This window comes from Bombina bombina, chromosome 8, assembly GCF_027579735.1.
Source record: "Bombina bombina isolate aBomBom1 chromosome 8, aBomBom1.pri, whole genome shotgun sequence".
NCBI classification, from domain to species: domain Eukaryota; kingdom Metazoa; phylum Chordata; class Amphibia; order Anura; family Bombinatoridae; genus Bombina; species Bombina bombina.
The window spans coordinates 322,601,588-322,620,522 of NC_069506.1; the positions used below are offsets into that span (position 1 = coordinate 322,601,588).

Here is an 18,935-nt window from a genome sequence, read left to right on the forward strand (position 1 = left end):
TCTTGGCGCTGACTTTTTGGCGCAAATTTTTTTTTCTGTTTCCGGCGTCATACGTGTCGCCGGAAGTTGCGTCATTTTTGATGTTTTTTTGCGCCAAAAGTGTCGGCGTTCCGGATGTGGCGTCATTTTTGGAGCCAAAAGCATTTAGGCGCCAAATAATGTGGGCGTCTTTTTTGGCGCTAAAAAATATGGGCGTCACTATTGTCTCCACATTATTTAAGTCTCATTATTTATTGCTTCTGGTTGCTAGAAGCTTGTTCACTGGCATTTTTTCCCATTCCTGAAACTGTCATTTAAGGAATTTGATCAATTTTGCTTTATATGTTGTTTTTTCTATTACATATTGCAAGATGTCCCAGATTGACACTGAGTCAGAAGATACTTCTGGAAAAACGCTGCCTGGTGCTGGATCTACCAAAGTTAAGTGTATCTGCTGTAAACTTGTGGTATCTTTTCCTCCAGCTGTTGTTTGTAATGAATGTCATGACAAACTTGTTAATGCAGATAATATTTCCTTTAGTAATGTTACATTACCTGTTGCTGTTCCGTCAACATCTAATGCTCAGGGTGTTCCTGTTAACATAAGAGATTTTGTTTCTAAATCCATTAAGAAGGCTATGTCTGTTATTCCTCCTTCTAGTAAACGTAAAAGGTCTTTTAAAACTTCTCATTTTTCAGATGAATTTTTAAATGAACATCATCATTCTGATTCTGATAATGGTTCCTCTGGTTCAGAGGATTCTGTCTCAGAGGTTGATGCTAATAAATCTTCATATTTATTCAAAATGGAATTTATTCGTTCTTTACTTAAAGAAGTCTTAATTGCATTAGAAATAGAGGATTCTGGTCCTCTTGATACTAAATCTAAACGTTTAAATAAGGTTTTTAAATCTCCTGTAGTTATTCCAGAAGTTTTTCCTGTCCGTGATGCTATTTCTGAAGTAATCTCCAGGGAATGGAATAATTTGGGTAATTCATTTACTCCTTCTAAACGTTTTAAGCAATTATATCCTGTGCCATCTGACAGATTAGAATTTTGGGACAAAATCCCTAAGGTTGATGGGGCTGTCTCTACTCTTGCTAAACATACTACTATTCCTATGGCAGATAGTACTTCCTTTAAGGATCCTTTAGATAGGAAGATTGAATCCTTTCTAAGAAAAGCTTACTTATGTTCAGATAATCTTCTTAGACCTGCTATATCTTTAGCGGATGTTGCTGCAGCTTCAACTTTTTGGTTAGAAGCTTTAGCGCAACAAGTAACAGCTCATAATTCTCATAGCATTGTTAATCTTCTTCAACATGCTAATAACTTTATTTGTGATGCCATCTTTGATATCATTAGAGTTGATGTCAGGTATATGTCTCTAGCTATTTTAGCTAGAAGAGCTTTATGGCTTAAAACTTGGAATGCTGATATGTCTTCTAAGTCAACTTTGCTTTCCCTTTCTTTCCAGGGTAATAAATTATTTGGTTCTCAGTTGGATTCTATTATCTCAACTGTTACTGGAGGGAAAGGAACTTTTTTACCACAGGATAAAAAATCTAAAGGTAAATTTAGGTCTAATAGTTTTTTTCGTTCCTTTCGTCACAATAAGGAACAAAAGCCTGATCCTTCACCCACAGGAGCGGTATCAGTTTGGAAACCATCTCCAGTCTGGAATAAATCCAAGCCTTTTAGAAAACCAAAGCCAGCTCCCAAGTCCACATGAAGGTGCGACCCTCATTCCAGCCCAGCTGGTAGGGGGCAGATTACGATTTTTCAAAGAAATTTGGATCAATTCAATTCACAATCTTTGGATTCAAAACATTGTTTTAGAAGGGTACAGAATTGGCTTCAAGATAAGGCTTCCTGCAAAGAGATTTTTTCTTTCCCGTGTCCCAGTAAATCCAGCGAAGGCTCAAGCATTTCTGAAATGTGTTTCAGATCTAGAGTTGGCTGGATTAATTATGCCAGTTCCAGTTCTGGAACAGGGGCTGGGGTTTTATTCAAATCTCTTCATTGTACCAAAGAAGGAGAATTCCTTCAGACCAGTTCTGGATCTAAAAATATTGAATCGTTATGTAAGGATACCAACATTCAAAATGGTAACTATAAGGACTATCCTGCCTTTTGTTCAGCAAGGGCATTATATGTCCACAATAGATTTACAGGATGCATATCTGCATATTCCGATTCATCCAGATCACTATCAGTTTCTGAGATTCTCTTTCCTAGACAAGCATTACCAGTTTGTGGCTCTGCCGTTTGGCCTAGCAACAGCTCCAAGAATTTTTACAAAGGTTCTCGGTGCCCTTCTGTCTGTAATCAGAGAACAGGGTATTGTGGTATTTCCTTATTTGGACGATATCTTGGTTCTTGCTCAGTCTTCACATTTAGCAGAATCTCATACGAATCGACTTGTGTTGTTTCTTCAAGATCATGGTTGGAGGATCAATTTACCGAAAAGTTCATTGATTCCTCAGACAAGGGTAACCTTTTTAGGTTTCCAGATAGATTCAGTGTCCATGACTCTGTCTCTGACAGACAAGAGACGTCTAAAATTGATCTCAGCTTGTCGAAACCTTCAATCACAATCATTCCCTTCGGTAGCCTTATGCATGGAAATTCTAGGTCTTATGACTGCTGCATCGGACGCGATCCCCTTTGCTCGTTTTCACATGCGACCTCTTCAGCTCTGTATGCTGAACCAGTGGTGCAGGGATTACACAAAGATATCTCAATTAATATCTCTAAAACCGATTGTACAACACTCTCTGACGTGGTGGACAGATCACCATCGTTTAGTTCAGGGGGCTTCTTTTGTTTCTTCCGACCTGGACTGTAATTTCAACAGATGCAAGTCTGACAGGTTGGGGAGCTGTTTGGGGGTCTCTGACAGCACAAGGGGTTTGGGAATCTCAGGAGGTGAGATTACCAATCAATATTTTAGAACTCCGTGCAATTTTCAGAGCTCTTCAGTCATGGCCTCTTCTAAAGAGAGAATCGTTCATTTGTTTTCAGACAGACAATGTCACAACTGTGGCATACATCAATCATCAAGGAGGGACTCACAGTCCTCTGGCTATGAAAGAAGTATCTCGAATACTGGTATGGGCGGAATCCAGCTCCTGTCTAGTTTCTGCGGTTCATATCCCAGGTATAGACAATTGGGAAGCGTATTATCTCAGTCGCCAAACGTTACATCCGGGCGAATGGTCTCTTCACCCAGAGGTATTTCTTCAGATTGTTCAAATGTGGGGACTTCCAGAAATAGATCTGATGGCTTCTCATCTAAACAAGAAACTTCCCAGGTATCTGTCCAGATCCAGGGATCCTCAAGCGGAAGCAGTGGATGCATTGTCACTTCCTTGGAAGTATCATCCTGCCTATATCTTTCCGCCTCTAGTTCTTCTTCCAAGAGTAATCTCCAAGATTCTGAAGGAATGATCGTTTGTTCTGCTGGTGGCTCCAGCATGGCCTCACAGGTTTTGGTATGCGGATCTTGTCCGGATGGCCTCTTGCCAACCGTGGACTCTTCCGTTAAGACCAGACCTTCTGTCGCAAGGTCCTTTTTTCCATCAGGATCTCAAATCCTTAAATTTAAAGGTATGGAGATTGAACGCTTGATTCTTAGTCAAAGAGGTTTCTCTGACTCTGTGATTAATACTATGTTACAGGCTCGTAAATCTGTATCTAGGAAGATATATTATAGAGTCTGGAAGACTTACATTTCTTGGTGTCTTTCTCATCATTTTTCCTGGCATTCTTTTAGAATTCCGAGAATTTTACAGTTTCTTCAGGATGGTTTGGATAAAGGTTTGTCTGCAAGCTCCTTGAAAGGACAAATCTCTGCTCTTATTGTTCTTTTTCACAGAAAGATTGCTAATCTTCCTGATATTCATTGTTTTGTACAAGCTTTGGTTCGTATAAAACCTGTCATTAAGTCAATTTCTCCTCCTTGGAGTTTGAATTTGGTTCTGGGGGCTCTTCAAGCTCCTCCGTTTGAACCTATGCATTCATTGGACATTAAATTACTTTCTTGGAAAGTTTTGTTTCTTTTGGCCATCTCTTCTGCTGGAAGAGTCTCTGAATTATCTGCTCTTTCTTGTGAGTCTCCTTTTCTGATTTTTCATCAGGATAAGGCGGTGTTGCGAACTTCTTTTAAATTTTTACCTAAGGTTGTGAATTCTAACAACATTAGTAGAGAAATTGTGGTTCCTTCATTATGTCCTAATCCTAAGAATTCTAAGGAGAGATCATTGCATTCTTTGGATGTAGTTAGAGCTTTGAAATATTATGTTGAAGCTACTAAGAATTTCCGAAAGACTTCTAGTCTATTTGTTATCTTTTCCGGTTCTAGGAAAGGTCAGAAGGCCTCTGCCATTTCTTTGGCATCTTGGTTGAAATCTTTAATTTCTTATGCTTATGTCGAGTCAGGTAAAACTCCGCCTCAAAGGATTACAGCTCATTCTACTAGGTCAGTTTCTACTTCCTGGGCGTTTAGGAATGAAGCTTCGGTTGATCATATTTGCAAAGCAGCAACTTGGTCTTCTTTGCATACTTTTACTAAATTCTACCATTTTGATGTGTTTTCTTCTTCTGAAGCAGTTTTTGGTAGAAAAGTACTTCAGGCAGCTGTTTCAGTTTGATTCTTCTGCTTATAATTTCAGTTTTTTTCATTATAAGATTTAAACTTTATTTTGGGTGTGGATTATTTTCAGGGGAATTGGCTGTCTTTATTTTATCCCTCCCTCTCTAGTGACTCTTGCATGGAAGATCCACATCTTGGGTAGTCATTATCCCATACGTCACTAGCTCATGGACTCTTGCTAATTACATGAAAGAAAACATAATTTATGTAAGAACTTACCTGATAAATTCATTTCTTTCATATTAGCAAGAGTCCATGAAGCCCACCCTTTTTGTGGTGGTTATGATTTTTTTGTATAAAGCACAATTATTCCAATTCCTATAAATATTTATGCTTTCGCACTTTTGTCTTATCACCCCACTTCTTGGCTATTCGTTAAACTGATTTGTGGGTGTGGTGAGGGGTGTATTTATAGGCATTTTGAGGTTTGGGAAACTTTGCCCCTCCTGGTAGGAATGTATATCCCATACGTCACTAGCTCATGTACTCTTGCTAATATGAAAGAAATGAATTTATCAGGTAAGTTCTTACATAAATTATGTTTTTTGTTTTCTTATATATATTTGCAAGTTTAAACAAACAAGCCTTATAACCATAATCAGAGGTGAGTTTTATTGATGGAGATGACTGAGTGGGAGATTATTCAGGGAAAGGCTGAAGAGCAACAGTCAGAATAACTGGTACAACTGAGAAGAAAAAAAATAGATCAGTTGCTGATGGATGTGCTCAGATTACTGTTTGTTCTGAAGGACCAGTGAAAGTTTGGGATTCTATTGACATAATAATAACTTGTTACTGGTCTGACCTGACTCACTACAGATCTAGTATTTCTTGTAAACCCCTTAAAAAGTCACAGTATTGAAGCTGCCACTTACTATTGGGCATTTCTTTGGTGTTTATTAAATTAAAAAGAAAATGGTGAAAAAAAATCATAAGAAACTCTGTGTATTCACAAATTGTACCATAGTGGTCATGTTGTTTGTTTTTATGTTGCTAATATATAATCCTTTACCATCAGCTTGTTTACCTTTCAGAAAACTCCTCCCAAGCCTAAAAACCAAGAGACCCCAGGAGCTGGTGTTGGTGATTGGTACCGGTATCAGTTCTGCTGTAGCTCCGCAGGTTCCTGCTCTCAAATCTTGGAAAGGTTTGATCCAAGCCCTTCTTGATGCTGCTAATGACTTTGATCTCCTTGAGGAGGAAGAAAGCAAAAAGTTCCAAAAATGTCTTCATGAGGACAAGAATCTGATCCATGTGGCCCACGACCTTATACAGAAGCTGTCACCGGTTAGTGCAAAGTGACGACATGATAGGGGAATGCGCAGGGTTCGCTTCCTTCACCTTGATACAGGAAAAACACTATTATTATTATTGTTATTTGTTGTTCTTGTTATTTAAAAAAGGAAGGGACATTAACATGCAGAAAGAAAATGATCTAATGTGTTAGATTATTTTATTGTTGCAGCTATGTACTTAATTAACCCCTGCATAGTTAAAGTCAGCCCCAGTACTGCCGTGACCAAGCTGTAAACGGCTGGTGAGCTAATAACAAGAGATATATGTGTGTGGCACCAATTACCAGCTAGTAATGCATTGTTCCTTTTGTGCCTACCTAAGTATGCATGCCAACAAAGGATACCAAGAGAACAAAGTAAAATTGATAATTGAAGTACACTGAGGCCGCGTTCGGGCAGCGCTCAGGAGCTAGTGGAAGCGCTTCACTCCCAGCGATGACGTGGCGCTAGGTGACGTCACAAGCAAGGGAGCTTCGAAAAAACGTTCGCATGCACAATAATGGACTGCGCATGTGAAAGTTTTTACTAAGCTCCCTTGTATTGTTGCTGGGCTGCCAGTGCCTGCCGAGAATGAGTTCCCCAGTCTCTTCGCAAACAACGGAACTCTGACCCACCTCCATTCAGCTGCTCTCTGCTCAGCCCCTGTAGCTTATCCTGCACTGAATAGAGGTGGGTCAGAGTTGCGATATTTGCGAAGAGAGACTGGGGAAATCATTCTTGGCTCTGGGGTGGGGATCAAAATCGGCAATTCCGGGACCCCGCCAACACATCTTTAACCCGCCCACACAACGATCGGGAAATACTCATAAAATAAAAGGGAAATACAGATAATTACACATAATGCTTGAACGTCAGGTCTTTGTGATATACATATATAATATGATTTTTTGTGAGCTCTAGATAATGTAGCCCATTTCTTTTCACTTCATACGCTACGTATGAAGTGAAAAGAAATGGGCTACATTCTCTAGAGCTCGCAAAAAATCATATTATATATGTATAAATAACATGGCAGCCTCCACAGCAACATGTGTGTGGAGGCTGCCATGTTTCCAAGCGTCTGAGCTTGCTCTGAAAAGTCCCAGCTTTTCCAGCACACTGGAAGCACCGGGACTTACGTCACCAGAGCGCTCAAAAAACGCCAGCCATCTCACTTGCAAGTGTGAGAAAAACGCTCCAAGCGAGTTCCAGTTCGTTTGGAGCGCTGCCCGAACGCAGCCAGAGAAGTCTCTCTGATCCATAAAAAAAAAAATCTTTAAGACAGTGTACTTTAAAATTGTGTATTTTGAAACCACTACCCATTAAATAGGTTTTTGCAGGGAAATCAGATCTTATTTTATTACTTTTTTCTTTATATTATCTCTGTCTGTTTACCAACGCCCAGTACTTGGAGAGAGCAACTGAAAATTAACATTTTATCTCTCCTAACCCCACTGGGATTGTAATTTCTTCTGCTGGCTGTGTTTGCACAGCTTCTCTATAACCAGTGCTTAAAGGGACAGTCTACACCAGAATTGTTATTGTTTAAAAAGAAAGATAATCCCTTTTTTACACATTCCCCAGTTTTGCATAACCAACACAGTTATATTTATATATTTTTTACCTATGTGATTATCTTGTATCTAAGCCTCTGCAGACTGCCCCTTTATTTCAGTTATTTTGACAGACTTGCAGTTTAGCCAATCAGTGATGGCTCCCAGGTAACTTCACATGCACGAGCACAGTGTTATCTATATGAAATACGTGAACTATCACCCTCTAGTGGTGAAAAAACTGTTAAAATGCATTCTTAAGAGGAGGCCTTCAAGGTCTAAGAAATTAGCATATGAACCTCCTAGGTTAAGCTTTCAACTAAGAATACCAAGAGAACAAAGAAAAATTGGTGATAAAAGTAAATTGGGAAATTGTTTAAAATTACATGCCCTATTTAAATCATGAAAGTTTATTTTGGACTAGACTGTCCCTTTAACTCAAAAATGTTCTATTGTGACTCAGACAGAGCATAACATTTTAAAAAAAAGTTTCAAATTTACTTGTGTTATCAAATTTGCTTTGTTCCCATGATATTCTGTGTTGAAGAAAAACCTAGGTAGGTATCTGGAGCACTAAATGGCAGGAAATAGTGCTGCCATTTAGTGCTCCTGTAAATGGAACATTCTTGCAAAACTGCTGCCATATAGTGCTCCAGAAATGTGCCGACTCCTAAGCTTACATCCCTGCTTTTGAACAAAATATACCAAGAGAACAAAGAAAAATTGCTAATAGAAGTAAATTAAAAAGTTAATTAAAATCGCTGCTCTATCTGAATCATGAAAGAAAATGTTTGGGTTTTAGTATAGATGGGGATACCACAGGCAAAATCAGTTTTTCTTTCATGTAATTGGCAAGAGTCCATGAGCTAGTGACATATGGGATATACAATCCTACCAGGAGGGTCAAAGTTTCCCAAACCTCAAAATGCCTATAAATACACCACTCACGACACCCACAATTCAGTTTTACAAACTTTGCCTCCTATGGAGGTGGTGAAGTAAGTTTGTGCTAAGATTTCTACGTTGATATGCGCTTCTCAGCATTGTTGAAGCCCTATTCCTCTCAGAGTACAGCGAATGTCAGAGGGACGTGAAGGGAGTATCACTTATTTGAATACGATGATTTCCCTAACGGGGGTCTATTTCATAGGTTCTCTGTTATCGGTCGTAGAGATTCATCTCCTACCTCCCTTTTCTGATCGACGATATACTCTCAATTTACCATTACCTCTACTAATAACTGTTTTAGTACTGGTTTGGCTATCTGCTATATGTGGATGGGTGTCTTTTGGTAAGTATGTTTTTTATTACTTAAGACACCCCAGCTATGGTTTGGCACTTTATGCATTTATATAAAGTTCTAAATATATGTATTGTACTTATATTTGCCATGAGTCAGGTTCATGTATTTCCTTCTGCAGACTGTCAGTTTCATATTTGGGAATGTAAACATTTTTAAGAAATGTATTTCTTACCTGGGGTTTAGTCTTTTTTTCAATTGACTACTTCTTGTAATTGCGGTTATTAGGCCCGCGGGTGCGTCAACTGCTAAACTTTATTGCGTCATTTTTTTTGGCGCGAAAAAGTACGTTTATGACGCAACTTCGTCATTTCCGGCGTCATACGTGACGCCGAGACCTTTCACACGGCGGCGTCATTAGTGACGCAAAGTGTGTAATTTCCGGTCATTTTTTGCGCCAAAAAAGACTTTACGTTACGTTGTGCGTCATACTTGCCGACAAATTTTTTTCATCATTTCAATACCCCTTGTTTCTTCGCCTCTTGCTTTTTGCTTTCAGAGGCCTATGCTATTGCATTTTTTCCCATTCCTGAAACTGTCATATAAGGAAATAGATAATTTTGCTTTATATGTTGTTTTTTCTCTTACATTGTGCAAGATGTCCCAATCTGATCCTGCCTCTGAAGTTTCTGCTGGAACATTGCTGCCTGACATCGGTTCTACCAAAGCTAAGTGCATTTGTTGTAAACTTGTAGAAATTATTCCACCGAATGTCATTTGTAATATTTGTCATGATAAACTTTTACATGCAGATAGTGTTTCCATCAGTAATAGTACATTGCCAGTTGCAGTTCCTTCAACTTCTAATGTGCATGATATACCTGTAAATTTTAAAGAATTTGTTTCTGATTCTATTATGAGGGCTTTGTCTGCATTTCCACCTTCTAATAAACGTAAAAAGGTCTTTTAAAACTTCTCATTTAGCTGATGAAATTTCAAATGACCAACAACATAATAATTCATCCTCTTCTGATGAGGATCTATCTGAAACAGAAGATCCTTCCTCAGACATTGACACTGACAAATCTACTTATTTATTTAAAATAGAGTATATGCGTTCTTTATTAAAAGAAGTTTTAATTACTTTGGATATTGAGGTAACCAGTCCTATTGACGTTCAGTCTAATAAACGTTTAAATGCTGTGTTTAAACCTCCTGTGGTTTCCCAAGGGGTTTTTCCCATTCCTGAGGCTATTTCTGATATGATTTCTAGGGAATGGAATAAGCCAGGTACTTCTTTTATTCCTTCTTCAAGGTTTAAAAAATTGTATCCTTTACCAGCAAAATCTATAGAGTTTTGGGAAAAAATCCCCAAAGTTGATGGGGCTATTTCTACTCTTGCTAAACGTACCACTATTCCTATGGAAGATAGCACTTCCTTTAAGGATCCTTTAGATAGGAAGCTTGAATCTTATCTAAGGAAGGCCTATTTATATTCAGGTCATCTTCTCAGACCTGCTATTTCTTTGGCTGATGTTGCGGCTGCATCAACTTTCTGGTTGGAAAATTTAGCGCAACACGAATTGGATTCTGATATATCTAGCGTTGTTCGCTTACTGCAACATGCTAATCATTTTATTTGTGATGCCATTTTTGATATTATCAAAATTGATGTTAGATCCATGTCTTTAGCTGTTTTAGCTAGAAGAGCTTTGTGGCTTAAATCTTGGAAGGCTGATATGACATCTAAATCTAGATTACTATCTCTTTCTTTCCAAGGTAATAATTTATTTGGTTCTCAGTTGGATTCTATTATTTCAACTATCACTGGGGGAAAGGGAGTTTTTTTGCCTCAGGATAAAAAAACCTAAGGGTAAATCTAAGGCTTCTAACCGTTTTCGTTCCTTTCGTCAGAATAAAGAACAAAAACTCAATCCTTCCCCCAAGGAATCTGCTTCCAATTGGAAGCCTTCCTCAAATTGGAATAAATCCAAGCCATTTAGGAAACCAAAGTCAGCCCCTAAATCCGCATGAAGGTGCTGCCCTCATGCCAGCTCAGCTGGTAGGGGGCAGATTAAGCTTTTCAAGGATTTTTGGATAAAATCTGTCCAAAATCATTGGATTCAGAGCATTGTCTCTCAAGGGTATCGAATAGGATTCAAAGTAAGACCTCCTGTGAGAAGATTTTTTCTCTCACGCATCCCTGTAAATCCAGTAAAAGCTCAGGCTTTTCTGAAGTGTGTTTCAGATCTGGAGTCTTCGGGGGTAATCATGCCAGTTCCTCCTCAGGAACAAGGTTTGGGGTTTTATTCAAACCTATTCATTGAACCAAAGAAAGAAAATTTATTCAGACCAGTTCTGGATCTAAAAATTTTGAATCATTATGTAAGAGTACCAACTTTCAAGATGGTGACTATAAGGACTATTCTGCCTTTTGTTCAGCGAGGACATTATATGTCCACAATAGACTTGCAGGATGCATACCTTCATATTCCGATTCATCCAGAACACTTTCAGTTTCTGAGATTCTCTTTTCTAGACAAGCATTACCAATTTGTTGCTCTTCCATTTGGCCTAGCAACAGCTCCAAGAATCTTTTCAAAGGTTCTGGGTGCCCTACTATCTGTAATCAGAGAACAGGGTATTGCGGTGTTTCCTTATTTAGACGATATCTTGGTACTAGCTCAGTCTTTACATACTGCAGAATCTCACACAAATTAACTAGTGTTGTTTCTTCGGAAACATGGTTGGAGGATCAATTTACCAAAAAGTTTCTTGATTCCTCAGACAAGGGTCACCTTTTTAGGCTTCCAGATAGACTCAGTGTCCATGACTCTGTCTCTAACAGACAAGAGACGTTTAAAATTGGTCGCAGCATGCCGGCTCCTTCAGTGGCTATGTGCATGGAAGTTTTAGATCTCATGACTGCAGCATCGGACGCGATCCCCTTTGCTCGTTTTCACATGAGACCTCTACAGCTTTGTATGCTGAATCAATGGTGCAGGGATTATACAAAGATATCACAATTAATATCCTTGAATCCCAATGTACGACACTCTCTGACATGGTGGATAGATCACCATCGTTTGGTTCAAAGGGCTTCTTTTGTTCGCCCAACCTGGACTGTGATCACAACAGATGCAAGTCTTTCAGGTTGGGGAGCTGTTTGGGGATCTCTGACAGCACAAGGGGGTTGGAAATCTCAAGAGGCGAGATTACCAATAAATATTTTAGAACTCCGTGCAATTCTCAGGGCTCTTCAGTTCTGGCCTCTGCTAAAGAGGAAAATGTTCATTTGTTTTCAGACAGACAATATCACAACTGTGGCTTATGTCAATCATCAGGGTGGGACTCACAGTCCCCAAACTATGAAAGAAGTATCTCGGATACTTGCCTGGGCGGAATCCAGCTCCTGTCTAATCTCTGCGGTGCATATCCCAGGCGTAGACAATTGGGAGGCGGATTATCTCAGCTGCCAGACTTTACAGCCAGGGGAGTGGTCTCTCCATCCAGATGTGTTTACTTTTTTTTTTTTTTTTAATAAATTTTTTATTGAAGTTTCAACAAACAATGAAATACAAAATACAACATGTGTCCATGCATTAGATTGACGTCTGAGTATAGCATACAGAGATTGAACATATGAGTTGCCCATGTGGCTAGTGAGAGAGTAACTGTTCCAGACAGCGAATTGAGTGAATAGTTTTGAGGCTTACAAGGTTGATAATAACAATAATAAAAGGTTAGCCGTAACCAATATGAACCCATGCTACGTCAAGAGAGGTATCAAATATAAGTATGGACAAGCAATGATGAGACTTCATTTTATATTTTAGTAGTTGGAGTCTAGTCTCCTCCTCTATAAGATGAGTAAGGTAGGGATTCCTATCTTGACGAGGGGAGTTAGTATTAATAATGACCGTAAGAGGGTCAAAAAGAACGTGAAAGAAGAGGGGTTGCAGTGGACCAGAGCCACTTGAATTATGGAGGGGGAGGGGAGGGGGAGGAAAAAGCAGGGAGGTCGGAGCTTACTATGATGGGGCAGCAGGGTGAGTTTGTTTGTGGGACTATATAAGCTATTAATGTACTAAGTTGTCTATGGGTCCCAGAGAGAATAGAGTTAGCTTAATGGAGACGCTATTAAAAAGGCAACATTATTAGCTGAAAAGAATACGCACGGGCCTGACTAAGGATGTATTGTGGTGCAAGCTAGAAATATGAGTCAGATTAAAGGCCAGTGTAATGTTACAGTATCCAGGCTTATAACCCTTAAGTTTTGTGGATAGGTGAAGTAAGAAGCCTGACCACCTCTTAGCTATATGTAGGGAATATCAAGATTCGGATAGGGCACACCGTGAGATAGAAAAAACATGTGCATATTATGCTGTATTCAAAATCACTGTAAACATGAGTTAGCTGTATCATTGAGAGTTAAGCTGCTTAGAAATATATAATTGCAGACCGTAAGATCTTAATCATGTAGGGAGAGAGGAAATAAACTGTCTCTTAAAGTATAGAACAACATTAAATACAAGCAATAACCATAACTTTATATATATTAAGCCTAGTGTAAGTCGCTAACCAATACTAACTGCTTATTTTTAATTACAGGAAGAAGCATCCCACACTAAATATATAGGAACAAGAGATCTAGGCAAAAATTATGAACATACTATATTCCAAGTTATATAATAAAATGTGTGCGGTAGCTTCTTACAATCTTACCCTATAGGCTATATTCTAATTACTTATTCTAAACATTTAGGGTTGTGGGCATAGAAAACAACAAAACATATCTCCAGCTGGGGTTTAACTGAATACTGCACTGTTCTGCAGTCTTAATAAACTCCTTAGCGTTAAAAACATGCCAAGGGGAAAGTTCAGAGAGGTAGATGGATTCAGCCCACTCCTGTGTTAGGTTCTACCATAGTGAGAGTATAGTCAGTTTGCAGCGTGACCTTATGCAGGGAAGATGCTTGGATGTGCAAAGTATGCACCTGATAGAGACTCATGTTGCGAGTGTTCCTCAATATTAGAAGGGAAAGTCTACCTTTAGGCGCCGTGCGTGCGAGAAGTCCCTGCGAAGTGTCCGTGTGTACAAGTAACGTTTCTGTACCTGAGATCTCCTTTTTCCCGGTGTTGCTCCGTTCTACTGTAAGCAGCAGCTGTGTAAGATCCGTTGCTCTGCTATTGAAAGGCATAGGGTTTGTCTCTTCCGTAATAGAATGTAGGGCTGCAGCCATGTAGTCTGTGTTATCCGCTGACTCCTTAACAACGAGGAGTATCACCCTCTGGTGCTGGGGCGTTATTTTGAAGGTCTCGGGTAGTCCTCTGTCTAAGAGAGCGGTATCCTCAGGGGTAGCAGTGGGCTCAGGGATTTCTAAAAAGGCGCTGTCACTGAAGTCCTGCTGTACTTCCAGGTTTGGAACACAGTGGATGCTGGAGCTTCCATTGACATTATATGGTACATTATATGGTACTAGGGAAACCATCTCCGGTTCATTTAGCTCCGCTTGCAGGGTAGTCATAAACCTCTGAAAATGTTGCTTGAGGTTGTGGTAGTGACGGTCCAATGAGTACAGCCAGTTACGCTCCCAAAGTGCTATGGGATCCATTATAGTGAGGGAGTATTCAGGGAAACCTCTCTACATCGCAGATACGGTCCTGAGGGAAGTGAGATCCACGTGCGCTGCAATATGGCCGCTCTGTGTATAAAAGTCGTATGAGCTGCAAGTAATAGAGGAATCTTCCGATTTGTCACCTCCAAACCTCTCTCTCTCACACTGAGCTCTTCTACATAGGACTATGTATAATCAGCTTTAGTTTTGCCTGATTTTGAGCAATACTGAGCGGTCTGTAGATTAGTTGAAAGTATTATTTGAGCAGAGCTCTCTTAGTATGCGACCGCTCAGTTGCCCAGCTAGCTCCCGTGTTTTCTAAGATTGTTCAGATGTAGGGGCTTCCAGAGATAGATCTCATGGCGTCTCATCTAAACAAGAAACTTCCCAGATACCTGTCCATGTCCAGGGATGTTCAGGCGGAAGCAGTGGATGCGCTGACACTTCCTTGATGTTATCAACCTGCTTACATCTTCCCGCCTCTAGTTCTCCTTCCAAGAGTGATCTCCAAAATTATCATGGAACAGTCTTTTGTGTTGCTGGTGGCTCCAGCATGGCCACACAGGTTTTGGTATGCGGATCTGGTTCGGATGTCCAGTTGTCCGCCTTGGCCACTTCCGTTATGGCCGGACCTACTATCTCAAGGTCCGTTTTTCCATCAGGATCTCAAATCATTAAAATTGAAGGTATGGAAATTAAACGCTTAGTACTAAGTCATAGAGTTTTCTCTGACTCAGTGATTAATACTATGTTACAAGCTCGTAAATCTGTCTCTAGGACGATTTATTATAGAGTTTGGAAGACTTACATTTCATGGTGTTCTTCTCATAAATTCTCCTGGCATTCTTTAAGAATTCCTAGAATTTTACAGTTCCTTCAGGATGGTTTGGATAAGGGTTTGTCTGCCAGTTCCTTGAAAGGACAAATCTCCGCTCTTTCTGTTTTATTTCACAGAAAGATTGCTATACTTCCTGATATTCACTGTTTTGTACAGGCTTTAGTTCGTATTAAGCCTGTCATTAAATCAATTTCTCCTCCTTGGAGTCTTAATTTGGTTCTGAAGGCTTTACAGGCTACTCCATTTGAGCCTATGCATTCTTTGGACATTAAACTACTTTCTTGGAAAGTGTTGTTCCTTTTGGCTATCTCTTCTGCTAGAAGAGTTTCTGAGCTATCTGCTCTTTCTTGTGAGTCTCCTTTTCTGATTTTTCATCAGGATAAGGCAGTTTTGCGGACTTCTTTTCAATTTTTACCTAAGGTTGTGAATTCTAACAACATTAGTAGAGAAATTGTTGTCCCTTCCTTGTGTCCTAATCCTAAGAATTCTTTGGAAAGATCCTTACATTCTTTGGATGTGGTAAGAGCTTTGAAATATTATGTGGAAGCTACTAAAGATTTTAGGAAGACTTCCAGTCTATTTGTTTTATTTTCTGGTCCTAGGAAAGGTCAGAAGGCTTCTGCTATTTCCTTGGCTTCTTGGTTGAAACTTTTTGATTCATCAAGCTTATTTGGAGTCGGGTCAGGCCCCACCTCAGAGAATTACAGCTCATTCTACTAGATCAGTCTCCACTTTGTGGGCTTTTAAGAATGAAGCTTCAGTTGATCAGATTTGCAAAGCGGCGACTTGGTCCTCTTTGCATACATTTACTAAATTCTACCGTTTTGATGTATTTGCTTCTTCGGAAGCAGTTTTTGGTAGAAAAGTTCTTCAGGCAGCTGTTTCAGTTTGATTCTTCTGCTTTTTGATTTAAGTTTTTATGGTGGTTATGATTTTTTGTATAAAGCACAATTATTTCCAAATTTCCTTTGTTGATGCTTTCTACTCCTTTCTTTATCACCCCACTGCTTGGCTTTTCATTTAAACTGAATTGTGGGTGTGGTGAGGGGTGTATTTATAGGCATTTTGAGGTTCGGAAACTTTGCCCCTCCTGGTAGGATTGTATATCCCATATGTCACTAGCTCATGGACTCTTGCCAATATGAAACAAATGAATTTATCAGGTAAGTTCTTACATAAATTATGTTTTTCAAATGCTGAAATAAAATCATAATTATCCCTAGAACAAGTGAAAGATGTGTTGTCCTATGACAATGGATAATTAGACTCGTTTGCAGTCTGAGGTATCCTGCACAGGAGCAGTGAGCAAATAATAATATATATATATATATATATAAACATATGCAAATAGCACAAATACAACAATATTAAAACAAAAGGGAATGCCATGATGTTTTTACTCATTTAAGCGTACATGTATCTGAAGCAAATCGTGTAGAAACAAACTACTACTATTTTTTTTTATAAAGTTAAATTAAGAATAGTGACCATATATAACATAATAACCATATAGAACATAATAACCATATAGAACATAATAACCATATAGAACATAACCATATAGAACATAATAACCATATAGAACATAATAACCATATAGAACATAACCATATAGAACATAACCATATAGAACATAATAACCATATAGAACATAACCATATAGAACATAACCATATAGAACATAACCATATAGAACATAATAACCATATAGAACATAATAACCATATAGAACATAATAACCATATAGAACATAATAACCATATAGAACATAACCATATAGAACATAATAACCATATAGAACATAACCATATAGAACATAATAACCATATAGAACATAACCATATAGAACATAATAACCATATAGAACATAATAACCATATAGAACATAATAACCATATAGAACATAATAACCATATAGAACATAATAACCATATAGAACATAACCATATAGAACATTACCATATAGAACATTACCATATAGAACATTACCATATAGAACATTACCATATAGAACATAACCATATAGAACATAACCATATAGAACATAACCATATAGAACATAATAACCATATAGAACATAATAACCATATAGAACATAATAACCATATAGAGCATAATAACCATATAGAGCATAATAACCATATAGAACATAATAACCATATAGAACATAATAACCATATAGAACATAACCATATAGAACATAATAAACATATAGAACATAATAACCATATAGAACATAACCATATAGAACATAACCATATAGAACATAATAAACATATAGAACATAATAACCATATAGAACATAATAACCATATAGAACATAATAACCATATAGAACATAATAAACATATAGAACATAATAACCATATAGAACATAATAACCATATAGAACATAACCATATAGAACATAATAACCATATAGAACATAATGGAACATTTCTTCCCTAGAAATATGACAATAATATGTTCCTGCACAGTAATGATTAGGGCATTTGTCCTTTTTGATGGATAAACATCCTTAATATTAATTAAAAAGGTGATGTTCAGATTTAAACAAGAGGCCGTTCTGTTTTATTTCCTGATCCTATGAGTTTCCTGTCCCACCCTTAGCTTTTCTTCAAATAGCCTGTGTTTTTTTCTTTTACTGGTATCAGAAGCGACTTAATAAATAAAGACCCGACAGGGACCTAGTATGATTTTGCAACTAAACAGACATAAACGTGTACTTCTAATTTGGTTACTAATTTATAAATAATTGCCGGTAAAAAACACTAAACAAGTTCAGTTCTTGTACACAGATTTGTGTTCAATATATATTGATTTATTTTCCATGAGTTTGTATTGCTAGGTTGTTGTTGTTTTTTGTTTGTTTGAGGTTTAGAAGCTGTCTCAATCTTTATTTCAAGCTTGTAGCACCAAGGACTTCAATATCAGGTTCATCAGTGCTTTTAAATACCCACTACTTTCAGAGTTTAGAGACTTATGAATACTTTCCAATCCTACAGATTTTTTGTTGCACGTTTTAATTCTAGTTGGGCATTTTATTAGAGAGACATTAAGCACAACCTTTTTATCCAGCCATAACATGTTTAATTAGGGAACAAACGGCGCATTATACATTCATTATTTATTTTGTTTGTGTTTGCTGTAAAATACATCACAATAATGTGTTTCCTGACTTTATAGAGGTTGCATTGCCTCCATAAAACTTACGTATGGTCAAATGTACCTCAGCCCACAGCAGTATCACATGATTGGTTAGATCAGAGCACAAGCTCATTTAACCCTATCCCTAATTGGCTACAGCAAAGGAGACCAAGAATATGGATTTAGACAAAAGGTATATCCATGAAATGTTCTTGTTTTGCAAAACCTTCTAAATTGTGGCAAATTTACTGTTTAATGTTTTTAAAATCATAGTATATTTCAGCAAATAAGCACCGCATTACTAAAGAAATGTGTTTATGTCCCTTTAACAATTACATCACATTTACCAGCTGGTATATAATAACTCACAGACCAGCAATTTACATATTGTTTTTAGTATTTAAACCATTGATTAATGCACCACAGCATTTTCTTTTTTAGAGCAGATAGATACATTATATTCTTAAAGGGACAGTCTACTCCAGAATTTATATTGTTTAAAAAGATAGATAATCCCTTTATCATCCACAGTTATATTAATATACTTTTTTTTACCTCTGTGATTACTTTGTATCTAAGCCTCTGCAGACTGTCACCTTATCTCAGTTCTTTTGACCGACATGCACTTTAG

The 18,935-nt window shown here is 38.0% G+C and overlaps 1 protein-coding gene across 6 annotated transcripts in view; it reads left to right on the top strand.

Moving 5' to 3' along the window:
* FAM118B (family with sequence similarity 118 member B) overlaps positions 1 to 18,935 on the top strand; it is a 218,863-nt gene that overhangs the window by 144,066 nt on the left and 55,862 nt on the right. For all 6 annotated transcript variants that reach the window (XM_053691533.1, XM_053691537.1, XM_053691538.1 and 3 more), the window contains one exon: positions 5,669 to 5,921. In XM_053691533.1, the coding sequence (XP_053547508.1) occupies positions 5,669 to 5,921 (253 nt within the window). The remainder of the gene's footprint in view (positions 1 to 5,668; positions 5,922 to 18,935) is intronic.